Source organism: Schistocerca gregaria, chromosome 1, assembly GCF_023897955.1.
Source record: "Schistocerca gregaria isolate iqSchGreg1 chromosome 1, iqSchGreg1.2, whole genome shotgun sequence".
Classification (NCBI taxonomy): Eukaryota; Metazoa; Arthropoda; class Insecta; order Orthoptera; family Acrididae; genus Schistocerca; species Schistocerca gregaria.
In genome coordinates, this window is record NC_064920.1 from 515,018,514 (window position 1) to 515,039,063 (window position 20,550).

The 20,550-nt window shown below is 36.7% G+C and overlaps 1 protein-coding gene across 1 annotated transcript in view; it reads left to right on the top strand.

Annotated features, from left to right (window-relative positions):
- LOC126354501 (condensin complex subunit 1-like) overlaps positions 1-20,550 on the top strand; it is a 169,626-nt gene that overhangs the window by 124,221 nt on the left and 24,855 nt on the right. The window contains exons 16-23 of the mRNA XM_050004228.1: positions 3,507-3,627; positions 3,746-3,833; positions 6,947-7,122; positions 8,550-8,653; positions 13,251-13,505; positions 19,310-19,452; positions 20,020-20,152; positions 20,253-20,517. Coding sequence (XP_049860185.1) covers positions 3,507-3,627; positions 3,746-3,833; positions 6,947-7,122; positions 8,550-8,653; positions 13,251-13,505; positions 19,310-19,452; positions 20,020-20,152; positions 20,253-20,517 — 1,285 coding nt within the window. The remainder of the gene's footprint in view (positions 1-3,506; positions 3,628-3,745; positions 3,834-6,946; positions 7,123-8,549; positions 8,654-13,250; positions 13,506-19,309; positions 19,453-20,019; positions 20,153-20,252; positions 20,518-20,550) is intronic.

Genomic DNA, 20,550 nt, shown 5'->3' on the forward strand with positions numbered 1-20,550 from the left:
TACTTTCAGAGAATGAAAAAAACACATGGTGAACAGGAGAGATGTATGGTAACAAGTGTATCACATCTCCTCCTCTTTCAGGTTACTGACTGGTCATATTTTATGGTATAGTAGTTCCTGTTTTATTCCGTTGAGCTGGACTGAACAGCCCTTCTTCCCTTATCAGCATTCAAAGTTGTCGTGTAATTTATCTTCGGTGTTCTGATCTGTCATAGCTTGTTAGTGCCTGGCTGTTTTTTAATATTGACCTATGTACTTAAAGTGTACAAATTTAAAATAATTTGATCAACCTATAGGTTGTTGATAAGCAGTTCATTGCAGTCATGTACTTGTGCTCCTACTGATTATGTCGTGCACAACGTCTGATACTAAAGAAAGTATACCTTTGCAACACGTTTCCCCGATATGTTCAGGTAGCAGTATTCACATACAAAGTTGTGCCCATTTGAGTCGATGGCTGTCCCCAATCGTTCCTTCAATAGCAAAAAACATTTCCACTTGTAATTTTCCACAAGGCTGCTCAGGAGTTTGATAATTTTTGCCATCTGGCAGAGTACAAAGTCATGCCAGTTATAAAATCTTCCTCCACTTGTACTGAGTTAACTGATTCTATCTTTTAGATATAACAACATAAGAACACAGCATGAAATTAATAAATCACCTCATTTGACAATACCAGTTGCCTGATGACTATTCATGCCATTAATAAAGTCGACCAGCCTGTGTTGCAGTAAAATCTCCCACTGAGAGACAAACACCTAGAAGTAAACAATGACTTGTTGCTGTTTTAGAGCTACAGTCGTTCAACCTAAGAGCGTTTTTTAAAAAAAGAAGTCCAGGAAGCTTTCCGATGGTTCTAGATGCATGGTATGCTCATGTTGCAGATATTTTCTTACTGGGTCATCCCTTTGTAGTCGGATATTATCATTCATTGGATAAAATGGAGGGTCACATTCACCAAACAAAAAGGTGCACATACCAATGCAGGGTCTCATACCTACAAGGGCTTTTCGGAAAGTGAGGTCTGATCAGTCACGAAGGGGAAACCACAATGAAAATCGAAAAGTTTTATTTGCAACAATTTGATATACCTTCCAGCTACTTCTCTACATAGTTGCCGCTCTGACTGAGACATTTGTTGTAGCTTTGTATGAACTTTTCAATACCCTAGTCATAGAAGTAGCCACCTGTGCTTCCCTATTCTTTTCTACACTTCGTTGTCTGTGCCAAAACGTTGTCTTCATACCCATTGGTTCGTGTGAGCAGAGATGAACATCAGAGGGAGCCAAGTCCAGGCTATATGGTGGGTGTTGAAGCACTTCCTGTCAAAAACACAGCAGTATCATCCTCATTGCCCCTGCCATGTGTGGAAGAGACTTATCATGAAAAAGGAACTGCCTGACAAGTGTGTAGACGAAGTTGCATGAAATGAGGTGAAACATTGCAGCCAGCACCCATAATTGGCGGAAGACTCTATTGTTATAGACATCTTTACTTGCTCACTGTGCACAAATGATCAAGAGGCACACTGCCCAACACGTCTGTTCAAAGCTTCATCAGATTTTCACTGTTGTTTCCATTTTGCGACTGCCCAACACGTCTGTTCAAAGCTTCATCAGTCAGATTTTCACTGTTGTTTCCATTTTGCGACTTTCTGAATAGCTCTTCTATACTCCAGTTATAGTACAAATAGGAAACAAATCCAGTGGTGGTCACGCTCCCAAGATGATTCTAAAACAGATGATAACACTGGCACTGCAATGGTGGTCCTTTTCCACAATATTATCAGAGTTATGTTGTGTCCTAAGGGAGAACCAGATGAGCACAGTGAGATTCAATCTCAAGCTGAACTGCAATCCACTTATAAACAAAACATTACTTCACTTGTTTTTGGGCACTCTTGCTGGACAAGACACTACATACACTGAGCCACTTACTGCCTCTGTGAGTAAGTAATGTATTTGGTAGGTTGACAAGTACACAGAACAAACTCTTGGAATTAAAAATGAGATACACGAACCAGAGGCTGCCATAAAGTCACTAGCCAGTGAAGCTGCTGCACTAGCTAAGCCTATTCACACTCTTAAGTCACAATGGTACTCCTGCTTGTGGTGTATAGTCCACATTGAGTGTATTGCCATTCACTGTTGTAATGCCACAGGTGTGAAATGATAGTACAGGCATAATTTTAACTCCCAGCCCACCTTGCTCCAGTTGTTGACCACTGGTCTGCAGCAATGATCTGGTTATTCATAATGTACACCAGATGTGTTCACTATGTCATCATGTTTCTGTATAATTCGTATACTGTGTGCAAAATGCTCACAACGACCTATCTTGAGTCCTGTACCTGTGGGAACCATTACAAGCACACTAAGCTTTCTTGTGATAGTGCGCGCTGTGTGTCACTTGTTACCACATTGTCTTTCCAAAGCTGCATCAAAACAATATCGTTGTGATGGAAGTTTATTTTCCCCTGTGACCTTGAAAGCTGCTTACCTCCTGCAGAAAAAATGCCACAAACTGGTGTCTAAATAACAAGCTCAAACCGCTTTCATTGTGCTTTTCTCTTGATTCATGGAAAACATTAAAATATTCATAGTTAAATTTTATTAATGTACTACACAGTTCCATTTTCAAAACCGTAACTGAAAATTAATTAGTTGATATCTTATCTTGTTCCTTATTTGTCATAAAAGTTATAATTTTGGCTTAAAAATGCCCTCTCAAACACTTTTCAAAGTAGTTTATACTGGGTGTCAGTATCTTCTTTGGGTGTTTTTTCTTCCTACCTGTGAAGAAAACTATTCCTACCAGAAATGAAGGAGAGATTTATGGGATGCTAGAATTTATATCCCCAAGTCTGTTTTGCATTTGATGATACGTATACTTAGCTTCTTTGGAACTTTTTGTTGAGTCACTCTCATATTGAATAGTAAAAGAATGTAATAAATCCTGAATATGAATGAATTCATATCAGATTCTGTATTTTAAAAGAAAAATGAATATTCAAATTGTTTCTTTTTATTTTACCCAGGCATTTGATAGAAGAACACAGAAAATCATTAAACACTATAGGTACTTAATTTTTACAAACATAATGCACAGTATTTGCTCCTTACAATAAAGGAGAAAGTGACTTATTTTTAGAGGGGAATGATAAAAACTGCTGATGCAAAGAACTACTTAAATGCCCCAAAAAGGAGAGTTGCCATTTTTTTATTATTATTGTTTTAAACTAATATTTCTGTGTGCCTGCTAGAACAATGCTATTCCTTTACCCTGTTTTTTAAATAAATTGAAGCTTTTAAAGTAGATACTCATCATCTGTCTTGATTATTATTTTCACTTACTGTTTAAATTTAAATATGTCTGTAAGTTATTACAGAATCCTTTTCATTTGTAAAATCTGATATTTCACTCTTACATAAGAAGGCCATTGGAGAACTAGCCTATTACCAGAAAATAATACACTGTTTAATACTTGCTGCCCTGAATTTCTTTAGGTTACCAGAGGATCATGTGATGTTCTCAAATCTTTGTAAGATATTGCGTGAAGGATTCCCAAAGAAGGACTGCCCAAATTATGTGGTCATGGCTGAAGCTGCTATTGAATTAATATACCAGGTACAAAAATTGTCTTCTCACACTCCCCATCCACTCACTTTTTTTTCCCTGCTGATCATACAGTCTTTTCCTGTAACTTGTCTCTTCACGACTTCTGATTTGTCTCTTTCTTTTGTAGTTGTCCATGAAACCAGTTGCTGAAATGGAATCATTGGTGATCAATTTATCAGAGCAACTTCAGAATTGTAATCTAAATACGGACTCAGGTAACACTTTCCTGTCTACATTTTTAATAGTCTTAAAATATCAGTGATCTCTGTTTTGAACATTTTGCAGGAAAACTTAAGAACTGCATTTCCATAGCACTTTTTCTGGCAGCTATAGCACAGTGTAATATTAAGATCTGGTGCAAATAAATGGCACTATCCCTTGACCTAAGGTTCTGGGTGACTTATTCAAAACTCTCCCCATTTCCTAATCCTCACCGCTCTTTTCCCTTCACCCCTCTTTCTTCCCCTGCATCTCTTCTGCCACAAGAATGAGCCACTGGTTCCAAAGGCTCACAAAGTTAAATACCCTTATATGTGTGTTCTGCTGCCGCTTGGTGAAATAGATTTTTTTTATGTATCCAATCACATTATGAGAATAACTTGTTTGTTTTTTAAACGAGGGGAATGTAATCAATCATTCCTACTGCTTTTCATAAGCTGAAAGAAACACTGCTGTATAAAAAAATTGCTACCCCAACCCCAGCCACAATTCCAGTAAAAATATATTACAAAGGAAAATTTTCAGGTAAGGTTCTTTGGAACTGCAGAAATGTTTTACATTGGAGTTGAATGTGTGTTGTGTGGAAGATTTATGTACTGAGTAATAGTAACGTACAAAATCATTAGAATACAAGTTACAGAAAGATTTTTTAATCAATAATTGATGTCATCTGGCAGTTTAAACCATAAAAAGATTTTACCTTCCACAACACTTAAAAGCTGATATAATTTTCATTGTAGGCAACCATATACTAGTAAAAGAGGGTGTTAAAATCATAATTACGGCATTCATGCATCCAAGTTTCTTTCTTCTAGATTTGGTGTGTCTTTAAGAGTCAGTTTAAATTATTACTCGCCCAAGAAATGATAATAGTCATGGTATATTATCTATTTACTATCCTTTTAAAAAATCCAATAAAAATACTCTTGACGCCTTTTTGAGAAACAGCCTCCACTACTTCCATTCTAATCATGTAAGCATAGAAAAGATGTGAATGATTTCATAGAGAGAGTGTCAACAGCAATACCACATAAATTAATAAGTGATGGTATTGATTCCCCATGGTATGCAAAACAGGGTCAAATTGCTGTTGCAGAAGCAACGAAGAAAGCACTCCAAATTTCTGCAGAATTTCAATGCATTTCAATGCGAGGGGCTTATAATAATATCCACAACAAAACTCTTTCTCCGAATCTGTCAGAAGACCAGAGAGATTCTGGTCACACAAAATTCGCACTAGTGGCGAGACACAATAAATACCTTCACTGCGCAATAACAATGATGAAGTCACTGATGACAGTGCCACGAAAGCAGAGTTATTAAACATGATTTTTCGAAACTCCTTCACAAAAGGAGACGAAGTAAATATTCCTGAATTCCAATCAAGAACAACTACCAAATGAGAAACATAGAAGTAGATATCCTCGGTGTAGCAAAGCAGCTTAAATCGCTTAATAAAGGCGAGGCCTCCGGTCCAGATTGTATACCAGTCAGATCCTTTCACAGTATGCTGATATGATAAATCCTTAATTAGCAATTATATACAGCTGCTCATTCAAACACAAAACCAGTACCTAAAGACTGGAAAATTACTCACATCAATCCCCAAAAAGGGAAATTGGAGTAACGGAGTAATTCACTGAATTACAGGCCATATTACTAATGTCAATTTGCAGTAGGGTTTTGGAACATATACTGTGTTCAAACATTATGGATTACCTTAAAGAAAACGATTTATTGGCATACAATCAGCACGGATTCAGAAAATATTGTTCTTGTGAAACGCAACTAGCTCTTTATGCTCATGAAGTAATGAGTGCTATCAAGAGGGGATGTCAGATTGATTCCATATTTTTAGATTTCCAGAAGGCTTTAGACACCATTCCTCCCAAGCATCTTCTAACCAAACTGCATGCCTATGGAATATTGCCTCAGTTGTACAACTGGGTTCACGATTTCCTATCAGAAAGGTCACAGTTCGTAGTAATAGAGAGAAAGTCATAGAGTAAAACAGAAGTAATATCCATAGTTTCCTAAGGATGTGTTATAGTCCCTTTATTGTTCCTGGTCTATATTAACAACATAGGAAATGATATGAGTTGCTCTCTTAGATTGTTTACAGATGATGCTGTCATTTAGTGTCTTGTAAAGTCATCAGATGAGCAACATAAATTGCAAAATGATTTAGATAAGATATCTGTATGGTGTGAAAAGTGGCAATTGACCCTCAATAAAGAAAAGTGTGAAGTTATTTATATGAGTACTAAAAGAAATCCACTGTATTTCAATTAAGTGATAAGTCACACAGATCTGAGGGCTGTAAATTCAACGAAATACTGAGGAATTACAATTACAAATAACCTAAATTGGAATGATCACATAGATAATTTTGTAGGTAGCGCAAACCAAAGAGTGCAATTCGTTGGCAGAACACTTAGAAGGTGCAACAGGCCTACTAAAGAGACTGCTTACAGTACATACATCAGTCCTATTCTGGAGTAGTGGTGTGGGGTCCGCATTAGGTGCGACTGACAAGACGACATTGGAAAAAGTTCAAAGAAGGGCAGCTCATTTTGTATTATTGTGAAATAGGGGAGATAGTGCCATATACATGATACATGAATTTGAGTGCCAATCATTAAAACAAAGGTGTTTTTTGTTGCGACGGAATCTTCTTACGAAATTTCAATCACCAGTTTTCTCCTCCGACTGCAAGAACATTCTGTTGGAGAAATAAAATAAGAAAAATTAGGGCTTGCACAGAAAAATTTAAGTGCTCATTTTTCCCACACGCTGTTAAAGAGCAAATTGGTAGAGAGACAGCTTGAAGGTGATTCATTGAATCCTCTGCCAAGCACTTTATTGTGAATAGCAGAGTAATCATGGTGATGTAAATATAGATGGATCTGTTGGAGCCTCACAAAAATCAAATTTATTGGCAGAATAAATAAAAATGGGTTTTTTAAAGGTCAGTTCTCTGTTTGCGACAGTTGTAAATATTCAGATTACTCCCATTTTCATGCCTCGTTCCTTTGCTTGTGAAGTATAACCTTTCCATTCAGGCTTTGCCATTAACATTGCATTTTATTGTTTTTTTTTCTGCCTGTAGGTTCAGAGTCTGGAAGATATCCTGCAGAAGTTCTCTCACGTTTCTTGTTTGTTGTGGGTCATATATGTTTGAGACACATGATTCATTTGGAAGAGTATGTCTATATCAAACTGAGAAAAATAGCAACAAAGAACAAAAGGAAGTCGAAAGCTAGTGATACTTCAAAATCACGAGAGGTATGTGAGGTTATTGAACAGAATGTTTAACAAAAGCACAACAACTTTAGTAAATGTCCCACTAATAGAATGTCAGTGCTGTGGTACCCTTGTCTACTGCATTCAAGCTTCAATCTCTCTGGACAAGTTTTACCCTCCAGACTTCCTTCCATTAATGGACAACAATTCCTCGATGCCTCAGGATATGTCCTGTCAACCAATTCCTCCTTTTAGTCAAGTTGTGCTAAAAAAAATTTCTGTAATTTGGTGCAGAAGCTTGTCATTAGTTATTCAATCCATCTGTCTAATGATCAGCATTCTTGTGTAACTAACGCCTAATTTCAAAAGTTTCTTTTCTCTCCTTGTCTAAAATATTTATTTTCCATGTTTCACTTGCGTACATGGCTGCATTACGTACAATACAGTCAGAAAAATTTCTGCTATACAGATTTATATTCAGTGTAAATATTTTTCCCAGAAATAGTGTTATTGCTATTAAAATTTGCATTTTAAACCCTCTCTACTTTGGTCATTATCATTTTATTTACTGCCCAAATAGCAAAACATGCAGCCTACTTTTATTGTGCAATTTCTAATGTAATTCTATCACTGTCACCCGATTTAACTTGAGTACATTTCTTTGCCCTTATTTTACTTTTGTTGATATTCATCTGCTAAACTCTCTTAAAGACTTAAAACATTCTGTTCAGCCAATCATCAGTGTCCTTTGTTTGTTCTGACAGCATTACAATATTATTCCCAAATTTTGAAGTTCTTACTTGTTCACCCTAAGTCCTACCAAATTTTCTCTTTGTTTCTCTTACTGCTTGGTAATGTAGAGATTGAATATCATGAGGGATAGTCTACAACATAGTCACTCTCTCTTTTGCACCTACTTCTTCCTCTTCATGCCCTTCGATTCCTGTAACTACAGTTGGGTTGCTTTGCAACTTCCAGATTCATTTTTGCTCCCTGCTGTCTACAGCATTTGAAAGAGTGTATTCCTGATCAATGTTGTCAAAAGCTTTCTCTAAATCTTTAATGATTACATATACTATTCATATTCCTGCAAATTTTAATGGCAATAAGCAGCCTAAAACAAGTTCCAGTTTTCAGAAGTAGTTGATTGTTGTTCATTTTTACTTCCATAACTATCTACTTAAATTCCATTGTGTTGAAGCTATTCCCTTCTACTACTGCAACTCAAATGCTTTTGGAAAACAGTGTTTCCATTGCTTTCTTCCTCTAAAATTAAAAAAAAAAATAATTAGAGACTATCGTAAAGTGATTGCTTTTCCCTCTTTATCACATAGTGTATATAAAATTAATCACTCACTATGAAGACAAGACTTCCATTACATAAAAGTTCTGTTACTTCTTACTCTTCAAAAAAACTAAATTTTATGTTTCTTACATAATCTGATTGATGACTATAGTAATTGTTTCAGGGTTCTCCATCTGGTACACAAGCAGAAGATAATGAGTATGAGCAAATCAGAATGTTGTGTGAGAAACATGTTGTGACTGGAACAGATATGCTTGCTCTCTGCAGGTAATGTTGTAATGCTATGCTACAAAGGTAGCTATGAATGTAATGCTCATTCCCAATGATACAAATTTTCTGTTTTGTGATACTGGAAAACCACACATTCTACAAAGTAATGAGTCCTTGGCTCACAGCTGTAACTGCTCTTTCTCAACAGTAAAGAAAGATAATACAGGTTACGGGCAATTGGTATAATTTGTGCATATATATATATATATATATATATATATATATATATATATATATAATCAGTTCCCTTGCCTATATATATAATCAGTTCCCTTGATGTTTTTATATATGTGTATTGTCTCAATCTTCCTGCATTGTGGATGCATTACAATGCAAATGTATATTCTTACTTAGCTACATAATTAGAGAAGTATAAAAGTAGATGTAATTTGGATAGACCATAAACATGTATGTTAAACAATGATGTGGAATATAATTATAAAGAAAAAGATGAGGATAGGAAAAGGGATGGCGATTGTGGCAGTGATACCAAGGTCAGCTGAAGAGAGGAAGTGGGTCTTACAGTGAGTAGACTCTTCTGCGGCCACATTCAGTCTTTTTTATCCTTAACAATTTGTGGGGGGGGGGGGGGGGGGGTTGCGCATGCATGTCCACAGGGGCGGGTGGGGGAGTGCACACATGTTTCCAGGATAACTCTGGAATACCTGTAGTAATTTCAACCAAACTTTATACTCATCTGACGGCATGCCAAGTAGCAGTTGATTTGATTGTAAGGTACCCAAGCAGTAGTGCTTCTGAGCATGGAAGTGGGAAAGTTGTGATGAGTAAGCAGGATTGTGGAACACATGGAGCCATTTCAACAGACTTTGTGTATATATTAACTGTTATGGTCTTCAGTGCAAAGACAGGTTTGATGCAGATCTCCATGCTACTCTGTCCTGTACAGGGTTCTTAATCTACAAGTAATTACTGCACCCTACATCCTTCTGAATCTGCTTAGTGTATTCATCTCATGGTCTCCCTCTACGATTTTTACCCGCAACGCTGTCCTCCAATACTAAATTGGTGATCCCGTGATGACTCAGAACATGTCCTGCCAACTGAGCCCTTCTTATAGTCAAGTAGTGCCACAAATTCCTCTTCTCCCCAATTTGATTCAGTACCTGCTCATTAGTTACGTGATCTACTGATCTAATCTTCAGCATTCTTCTGTAGCACCACACTTCAGAAACATCTGTTCTCCTCTTGTCTAAACTGTTTATCGTCCATGTTTCTTCCCATACATGGTTACATTCCATACAAATACTTTCAGTAAAAGACTTCCTGTCATTTAAATCTATACTAGGTGTTAACCAATTTCTCTTCTTCAGAAAAGCTCTCCTTGCCATTTCCAATCTATATTTTATATCATTTCTACTTTGATTACCATGAGTTATTTTGCTGCCCGAAAAGCCAAAGTGATTTACTACTTTCAGTATCTCATTTCCTAATGAGCTTCCTTCAGCATCACCTGATACAATTCAACTACTTTCCATTATCCTTGTTTTGCTTTTGTTGATGTTCATCTTATATCCTCCCTTCAAGACACTGTCCGTTCTGTTCAACTGCTCTTCCAAGTCCGTTGCTGTCTCTTACTTATTTTACTTACTGTGTGGAAAAATATGCTTTTCACGTAAGACAATCTCCAGGTACCATTAGGTGTTGATGGAGCTGGCGTAAAACTAATTAAATATTAGGGGCCACTGCCACTGATTGTCATTAGTCCCGATGTTGTTTAGCCCTTGGGGTAGGGGTTGTGACAAAAAAGAGTTAAATATAATACACACCTCTGGAACACATGGAGAAATTTCAACCAAACTTTGTACACGTATCAGTTTAAATATAAATGTTGTGTGGTCAAGACACTGTTTGCACCCCTACTTGTGGCAGTGGAAGTGTGAAACTTTCATCATGGATGCTTAACTGTGGTCCACCTGGAGCATCTAGAACCAATCTTCATTACAAATATGAGCTAGTGTCTGAAAAAGGGGAGTATAACATACCTGTAATGCTGCTCAGAGTAGTGAGAGTGAGGTTGAAATTGAGAGGACGTGATAAAATATTGGGGAACGACTGCTGTTGTTAGTACCGTATCTATTGTTTTTTTATGTTGTTAGCTTGACTGGGAAAATTTGATTACATTTCACCTCTTAGGTGGTTTTGGTTGAATGGGAAAGAGATCACAAAAATTGTTAGAAAATAACAAATATTAGTGTTTTACCCACACTATTTGGTGTTAGGCTAAGAAGTAACAGATATAACAGCAATTGACACACAGTTTGGGATGAGGAGTGAGTGATATGGCAAACAATCAAAAATTACTAATACTAGTGTTACATCCAAAGGCCTTCATGGTCATTTGGTGGTAGGTTACAGTCCTGATGACATTTTACCAGTACTCATATGGTAAAGATGGGAGTAGGTTGACATAAAAGTAAACGAGTAATCAGCGAGTGAAACATATACCTGGCAAACTGTATCGTATTCTCCATAGACTCACTGTCTTGGTCTAGAGAGTGACTAGGCAGATAAATTTTTCCAGTGACATTGCTTTGGCAGAACACGAATGCCAATAATCAGTCCACAGCAAGAGGGAGAGGGGGATTATGGTTGCTAATATAATTTCCTGTTGTTGTATTAACTAAACTCTATTTAGTTGCATTAGGAGTGCAGCTTTGCACAGCTCACATTGATTCGTAAAATTTACCCTATGGATAGAAGAAATGTTACCAAAGACTAGGGAAGACACCATCCAGAAAATGTTTGTGTTGCTACACAAGTGTTCTGTTAAAACAAATATTCCCATAAATATCAGAAGATTACAACTAAGTTTAATAGGCATGTAAAGTTGTCTGTGTTGAGGTAAACCATCTTCATGAAGAACCACCACAGCAGTGGTACATATTTGATTTATAGTTCGAATTCTAAGACTAGGCACCAGCTATTCTTTTACACACAGTTCTCCATATTTACACCTTCAGCAAATATTGAACACTTTTTAAAGATAAAGTATCTCAGTAATCTAGTGAATTTCATTTAATTTGTGGGTGGCCTATGCTGAATTGAAAATTACTAATGGATTGTCTGTACTGTTTACCATGATATGCAATGCAACGATCAAGTCACAGTATCCAGATTTAAGTTTGCTCTGCTTCCCCTAAATCACTAAAGGTGAAGGCTGGGATGGTTCCTTCAAAAGGGCATGCACAATTTTCTTCCATACTCTTTCTCAATCCTGGCTTTTACTCCATCTTTATTCGTCTTGTTGTTGAAGGGATGTTCAATCCTTATCTTGTTTTCCATCTCCTCCCCTTGCCTACAAAATGACAAATTGCTATTTACCCTCGGAAAGTAATTCAGAAGTTTTGTCCAGAGGTCTTTCGCGACTTTTCTCTGCACTTCCACGACACTATCGAAGAAACCCAATGATGACCCATGTTATATTCAAGTGCTAGCTGTTCTTTGATAGCAGTCCGAATATTTGAATTCACCTCCAACCATTAACGGGAAATTTCTGTATGTTCCCCCAGATTGCACAGTATTCTCATTAGTGACACTGATATGCAGAAGTTGTGAGAGCTTCATTTATATATAGTTTGTTTTGGTTTAATTTTTGCCATTACATCAGCCTCATTTGAACCAGTGGCAAAGTAATTTTGAAGGTAAAATAATTACCCTATAATCTCATGGTAGAACTGCGGGACATAATGTAACAGAAATAATGAGGCAACTAAGCTTGAGGACTGTAAAGCAGCTGTCAGTCAGTACACTTGACATCCAGAACTAAAGTATGGTATGCGGACACGGATCATTGGTCAGGAGTCCCTACAGCCTTACAAAACTGCTGAAAGATGGTGGGATTTGGTCTCTGTATCAGGTGGGTGCACCTCCCTTAACTCACTTAGCTTCTCTGTCTGTGCTGTTGTTGATGTTCCTATATGTGCATTATTTTGAACAAAGTTGTGATAATGTTTTGGGCCTGTTAAATTGGCTGGAAAAAAAACTAAGAACTACTGCAGGATAATGAAACTATTTCCTAATTTCCATATTCTGTTACCTTTTTTCCACGAACACCTCTTCCTCTGACAGTTCTTTTTATACCACAGTGTGAAAACATGTTTCAGACAGTAGTAATCTCTTACAGTCTGCATTGTCTTGCACATTGCAGTGCTATACATGGTCATTAAGTGCAACTGTGACCAGATGCTCTTCCCGTTACCTAACGCACATGCTATGCATTGAGAAGAATTTTTTGCATCATATCTAAAAATGTTATAAACATTTTCATGTTTTTAATGTCTGTAAATTGTATACATAAAGCAGAAATGGTCTGCCAACAAGGTATTATTAGACAGGTTATGGGTGCCTGCATAAAAACAATACACAGAGTAAAAAGAGTGAGGCCAGTAGCTTCCAATTCAGTGCGTAGATACACTTCATGTTGCTCTTCTTTATTTGATGCTGTTAGTGCAGGAAGTTGTAGAAAGTTATCCATTGACACATTTTCCTATATTAACCAGCCTGTAATAATACAATTTTTCAATTATTCTTAATGTAAACTGAAATTATTTTAATAGTTGTTCACTTTTTGCAGCAAGTTCGTTGTTGATATATGCTCCAAGCCAAAGGAATATGATGGAACCAGTGTTTTAACATCTGCATTTTTAGCATTATCCAAGATGATGGTAGTATCAAGTGAGTTCTGTGCAGAGCATATACAACTTTTCATGACTGCATTGAAAACATCAACGGATGAAAAGTTACGTGCTAATTGCCTGATAGCCTTTGGTGACATAGCTTTTCGATTTCCAAATGTTGCTGAACCCTGGACTGGATATATTTGTGACAGGTATGATTTCTAAATTTGTTTTGTGTTCATATTTAGAATTGGCAGTTCATAATTGTGGATTTGTGCTTTTATCTTACACATTTCTGCCTGTAAAGCACACACTATTTTACACTTACAGAAAACAGCCTAACTTTTAGGTGGTAAACAGTTCTAAAAAAAAACAGTTGTGGTGAAAGTCAGAAGTAAGAAATTGTGTAGCCGCACCTGAGAAATGAGACTCAAAATCAGGGGGAAAAAAAATTCCCAGCTCTAAGCCCCAACTGAAATTTGAGACTTGAAATTCAAGGGGAGAGAAAAGTTTTATATCGCACCTCCAAATGAAAACAAAGTTGCTTCATTGTAACATGAGACACGATTTAGGTAGAATGGATGAAGATACAGCTACAGTAGTTTGGTTCGAGTCGTAAGCTTAACAGTTAAGCTTTACCAAGGGGCCATTGCTATGTGTCAGGCACTCCATCAGCATTTATACAGGTACCCTTCCTTTTTCAAGTGCAAAAGAATGCATGGCATAATGTTTACATTACTCTACCTTTTCTTTTAATTTATTAACTGATGCACAGGTTTTGGTGCCAGTATTTATCTTTGTGACTGCAAGCATGCCTGTGTAGCGCTACATATATTCTGACAGCAGAAGTTAGCTGTGGCGGCACCTACCAACATTTATCAGAACTTCCACTTACTTTGCATTCGATTATAAGCTGCAGGCAGTTTTTTGGATTACAAAAAAACAGAAAAAAAGTGTGGCTTAGATTCGAGTAAATACGGTAGGTAGAAGACTGATAGATAATACGAATCTTTGATGAGATTTACAGTAAAGCATAATCAAAATGATTGTTGGTGTGTAGTAATAGTTAGGGGCATAATCTCTGCAGCAGATCTCCATCAAAAATAGATAAATTTTAAAATACGGACCCCTGTTCATCCATTTGTCATCTTCAACTGCCTTAAATATAAGAACTTTTTAGCCGGTTGTGCGACTTCGTTTAATTTTTATTATTGTCCTTTTGGTATGTTGGTTATATATTATTTCAGGCTTATCACAGCTGATTTTTCATGTCCACTTTGAAACTTTCTGTAATCTCTCATTCGTTATTGAAGGTATCTGTTCTAAGGATATACAAGAGTGATATCAGCAAAATAAAAAGGGTTTAGAAATGTCCATTAACATGAGTTCCTTCGTTGTTTCCCAAGCTTACTGATTTTAAAAGCTCCCTTAGGTCTGTTGAGAATAGTATTGGTGATGTGGAATCTCCTTGCCTGATTCCCATTTCATTTCTGAGTTTCTCATTATCCCGATGATGGTTAATGGGGCTATATAATCAACATGTTTTTGTTGTTGTTGTTGTTGTCTTCAGTCCTGAGACTGGTTTGATGCAGCTCTCCATGCTAATCTATCCTGAGCAAGCTCCTTCATCTCCCAGTACCTACTGCAATCTACATCCTTCTAAGTCTGCTTAGTGTATTCATCTCTTGGTCTCCCTCTATGGTTTTTACTCTCCATGCTGCCCTCCAAAGCTAAATATGTGATCCCTTGATGCCTCAGGACATGTCCTACCAGCCGATCCCTTCTTCTAGTCAAGTTGTGCCACAAACTTCTCTTCTCCCCAATCCTATTCAATACCTCCTCATTAGTTACGTGATCTACCCATCTAATCTTCAGCCTTCTTCTGTAGCACCACATTTCGAAAGCTTCTATTCTCTTCTTGTCCAAACTATTTATTGTCCATGTTTCACTTCCGTACATGGCTACACTCCATACAAATACTTTGAGAAACGACTTCCTGACACTTAAATCTATACTCGATGTTAACAAATTTCTCTTCTTCAGAAACACTTTCCTTGCCATTGCCAGTCTGCATTTTATATCCTCTCTACTTCGACCATCATCAGTTATTTTGCTCCCCAAATAGCAAAACACCTTCACTACTTTAAGTGCCTCATTTCCTAATCTAATTCCCTCAGCATCACCCGACTTAATTCGACTACAATCCATTATCCTCGTTTTGCTTTTGTTGAAGTTCATCTGATATCCGCCTTTCAAGACACTGTCCATTCCGTTCAACTGCTGTTCCAAGTCCTTTGCTGTCTCTGATAGAATTACAATGTCATCGGCGAACCTCAAAGTTTTTATTTCTTCCCCATGGATTTTAATACCTACTCCAAATTTTTCTTTTGTTTCCTTTATTGCTTGCTCAATATACAGATTGAATAACATCGGAGAGAAGCTACAACCCTGTCTCACTCCCTTCCCAACCACTGATTCCCTTTCATGCCCCTCGACTCTTATAGCTGTCATCTGGTTTCTGTACAAATTGTAAATAGCCTTTCTCTCCCTGTATTTTACCCCTGCCACCTTTAGAATTTGAAAGAGAGTATTCCAGTCAACATTGTCAAAAGCTTTCTCTCTGTCTACAAATGCTGGAAACGTAGGTTTGCCTTTCCTTAATCCTTCTTCTAAGATAAGTCGTAAGGTCAGTATTGCCTCACGTATTCCAACATTTCTACGGAATCCAAACTGATCTTCCCCGAGATCGGCTTCTACCAGTTTTTCCATTCGTCTGTAAATAATTCGTGTTAGTATTTTGCAACTGTGACTTATTAAACTAATAGTTCGGTAATTTTCACATCTGTGAACACCTGCTTTCTTTGGGATTTGAATTATTATATTCTTCTTGAAGTCCAAGGGTATTTCGCCTGTCTTGTACATCTTGCTCACCAGATGGTAGAGTTTTGTCAGGACTGGCTCTCCCAAGGCCGTCAGTAGTTCTAATGGAATGTTGTCTACTCCCGGGGCCTTGTTTCGAATCAGGTCTTTCAGTGCTCTGTCAAACTCTTCACGTAGTATCATCTCTCCCATTTCATCTTAATCAACATCCTCTTCCATTTCAATAATATTGTCCTCAAGTACATCGCCCTTGTATAGACCCTCTATATACTCCTTCCACCTTTCTGCTTTCCTCTCTTTCCTTAGAACTGGGTTTCCATCTGAGCTCTTAATGTTCATACAAGTGGCTCTCTTTTCTCCAAAGGTCTCTTTAATTTTCCTGTAGGCAGTATCTACCTTACCCCTAGTGAGAGAAGCCTCTACATCCTTACATTTGTCCTCTTGCCATGCCTTCTTAGCCATTTTGCACTTCCTGTTGATCTCATTTTTGAGGCGTTTGTATTCCTTTTTGCCTGCTTCATTTACAGCACTTTTATATTTTCTCCTTTCATCAATTAAATTCAATATTTCTTCTGTTACCCAAGGATTTCTACTAGCCCTCATCTTTTTACCTACTTGGTCCTCTGCTGCCTTCACTACTTCATCCCTCAAAGCTACCCATTCTTCTTCTACTGTATTTCTTTCCCCCAGTCCTGTCAATTTTTCCCTTATGCTCTCCCTGAAACTCTGTACAACCTCTGGTTCTTTCAGTTTATCCAGGTCCCATCTCCTTAAATTCCCACCTTTTTGCAGTTTATTCAGTTTTAATCTACAGTTCATAACCAATAGATAGTGGTCAGAGTCCACATCTGCCCCTGGAAATGTCTTACAATTTAAAACCTGGTTCCTAAATCTCTGTCTTGCCATTATGTAATCTATCTGATACCTTTTAGTATCTCCAGGATTCTTCCTTGTATCCAACTTTCTTTTATGATTCTTGAACCAAGTGTTATCTATGATCAAAATTCTAACAGTCTGCTTCCTTTTTCATTTCTTAGCCCCAATCCATATTCACCCACTATGTACCTTCTCTCCCTTCACTACCTGAATAATTTCTTTTATCTCATCATACATTTCTTCAGTTTCTTCATCATCTGTAGAGCTAGTTGGCATATAAACTTGTACTACTGTAGTAGGTGTGGGCTTCGTATCTATGTTGGCCACAATAATGCATTCACTATGCTATTTGTAGTAGCTTACCCGCATTCCTATTTTCCTATTCATTAATAAACCTACTCCTGCATTACCCCTATTTGATTTTGTGTTTATATATCATTACTCTTCAATGAATCACTCATGAAATTTGTTACATGCAAACATTCAGCACTGTTTGAGGAAAAAAAGTAATACTGAGCTGCTGTACTTTTTCCTCCTGGTGTGAAATGGCTGGCTACCCACCGTTTCTTTGATGCTGCGATTTCTGTTGTCATCTTACATGATAGAATTAGTAGTAGTAGTAGTAGTAGTAGTTTTATTCATCCGTAGATCTCTTTTTACAAGGATATAGGACATGTCAAAGTATTTACAAGCTTAGATCAATTTACAATAAGCTAATTCGTATACACATATATTTACAGACTTCTAGTTAGAGACAATCATTAGATTTTACTCCTGGTATACAATAATTTATTTACAAATAACTCATTAAATAATGTAATGCCACACTATTCACTCATATTTCACTATCAGTCACTGCACACACTATACACACATTGTTTCATAACACTTCACTCACTACACACACACACACACACACACACACACACACACACACACACACACACACACACACACACACAGGTGATCCTTGGGCCATTTTCTGTACTGCAAGTTCCCATTTGCTATCCTGAAAAACTGAGTCAGCATCCCTTCATAATGAGTGAGATGTTGAGCTCAGAAAGAGGAAGAGGTGTTAGTATTGTGCTATGCATAGCTTGAGGGGAGAGTGTCTCTAGAAAGGAAAAAAGAAGAAAAATAATAAAGTGAAGGTTTTATGTGGAATATTGGATGTTTTATAATCATCATTATTATTATTATTTGTTTGTATAACATTTTTTTATCAAACCCCTACTCTGCTTTATCTAAATAATCCTTCAATGTATAAAATGTATTGCATAACAGGTACTTTTTAGCTGCCTTCTTAAATAAGTGTATTTTTGAAATTTCTTTAATCTCTTTTGGTAATTTATTGTACAGTTTTATTCCTTGGTAGAAAATGCTGTTTTGAGTTTTATGTTTATTTTTTCTTGGTAAATGTAAGTTGAGTCTATCTCTTGTTGCATGGTCATGGACAGAGCTGTTTGTGCAGTAATTGCCAATGTTACTTTTGATGTGTACAACTGACTGGTAAATGTGTTCACATGGAGCAGTTAAAATTTCCAGTGTTTTGAACAGATCTTTACAATGAGCTCGACTACTATTTCTGGTTATTATTCTTATGGCTCTTTTCTGGAGTTTGAAAATTGTGTTCATATTTTGTGGATTTGTTCCCCAAAAAAGAATGCCATAGCTAAGAATTGAGTGTACATATGAATAATATGTAACTAAAAGACACTGCATGTTACACACAGATGATAGAATTCTAAGGGCATAACATGCTGATGACATTCTGTTTGCAAGTACCTTTGTGTGTTCGCACCACTTCAGCTGAGAGTCAATATTCATTCCTAGAAATTTTGCATTTGTTACACAGTCTATAGAGGTGCCATCTACATTTAATTTAACATTGTCATTTTTCCTCTTCAAACTAAAGTTCATGGCATTAGTTTTCTTTATGTTTAATGTCAATTTGTTGCTTATTGACCAATCGTAAACTTCCTTGAGAGTTTCATTTGCTTTCTCGGTAAGGAGTTCTCTTGTTCTCTCAGTGACTATAATATTGCTGTCATCAGCGAAGAGAATTTTCTCACCATGAGTAATTAAAATGGATAGTACAACAAATCAGTAACATTCTTTCTTTCTTTCTTTCTTTTTGTTCCCTTGGCTGAAAATATGTAAAACATTCATGCTTTGAAGTATATTTGAATGCAGAGAAACAAGAACTATATACTGATACCTTTTTGTCATAAATATTAGTATTTATTTACTCTTGTTACAGTTTAAGAGATACAACATCAGATACAGTGCGTCAAACAGCAGTACTGATTCTCACTCACTTGGTGATGAATGACATGGTGAAGATCAGGACTCAAATAGCAGACATAGCTTTATGTTTAACAGATGCACATCCAGAAATTTCATGTAAGTGTTGTACATAAGTATAACTGTCTATCTTTTTCACCAAAATCAAGTACACCACTCTGTAAAGTTTAGTTTTAATGATGTTCATTTGCAAAAGACATGGTTAGTTACGTAAAATGTTGTTGTTTTTTCTCATTTACATCTTGTCATTCCTTATTCTCTTACACATTCCAAGTACTGTTCCTTTTCCAGTTACGTTATTCCATCTTTCTGCCAACATCTCGAACTTCGTTTATATTTTCTGTGTTCCCCTATATCAGGATACCATTTTCATATATAAGTCCTGAAGTGAAATAGTATGTTTCTGAAAAAGAGCCAAAACTTGTAAGCAATGTGTTACAAGGTTTTTATTGCTTATATATTGTCTTCTAGGTAAATGGAGATCAGTCGCCTATCTGGCAACTCTTCTGTAAAACTTGTTTTCATTCTTTCCTCTCTTTGTATGTAATTTATTTCACTGAGGGAAAAAATGTTCATTGCCTTGTCCTTTTGCAGCCTCTATTTTTGAATTACTTGTAATTCTGTATGGTGAAATTGTAATATAATCCTGTTATATTCCACCCACAGATACAGCAAAGGTGTTTTTCTATGAACTTTCACAGAAGGGTAATGCCTTATATAATACACTACCAGAAATTATTTCAAAGTTGACACATCCTGAAACTAACCTTGATGATAGCAAATTTCGCACAATTCTGAAGTAAGTATAAATGCTGTACACAATGTTGTGAACTACAGAATCATAAAATTTGAGCCACTAAATGTTTGTCACGTTCATTTCATGTTCAATTCATTTTCAGATTCATATTGGGACTAATTCACCGTGAAAGGCAGTTGGAAACTTTGATAGAAAAGCTGTGTCAACGATTAGGTGCTGCATCTACTGAACAGCAAGCAGCTAATCTAGCCTTTTGTATGAGTTTGCTGACTTACAATGAGAAATCTCTTTATCTGCTCATTGAAAACCTTAAATGTTATGCAGATAAACTCCATCACAAGCCAGTATTTGACTATTTCATGAACATTGTCAGCAGTTCGATGAAAAATCCGAAACAGGAAATCAAGGTACTATGCATTACACCACTAGCATTTTTGCAT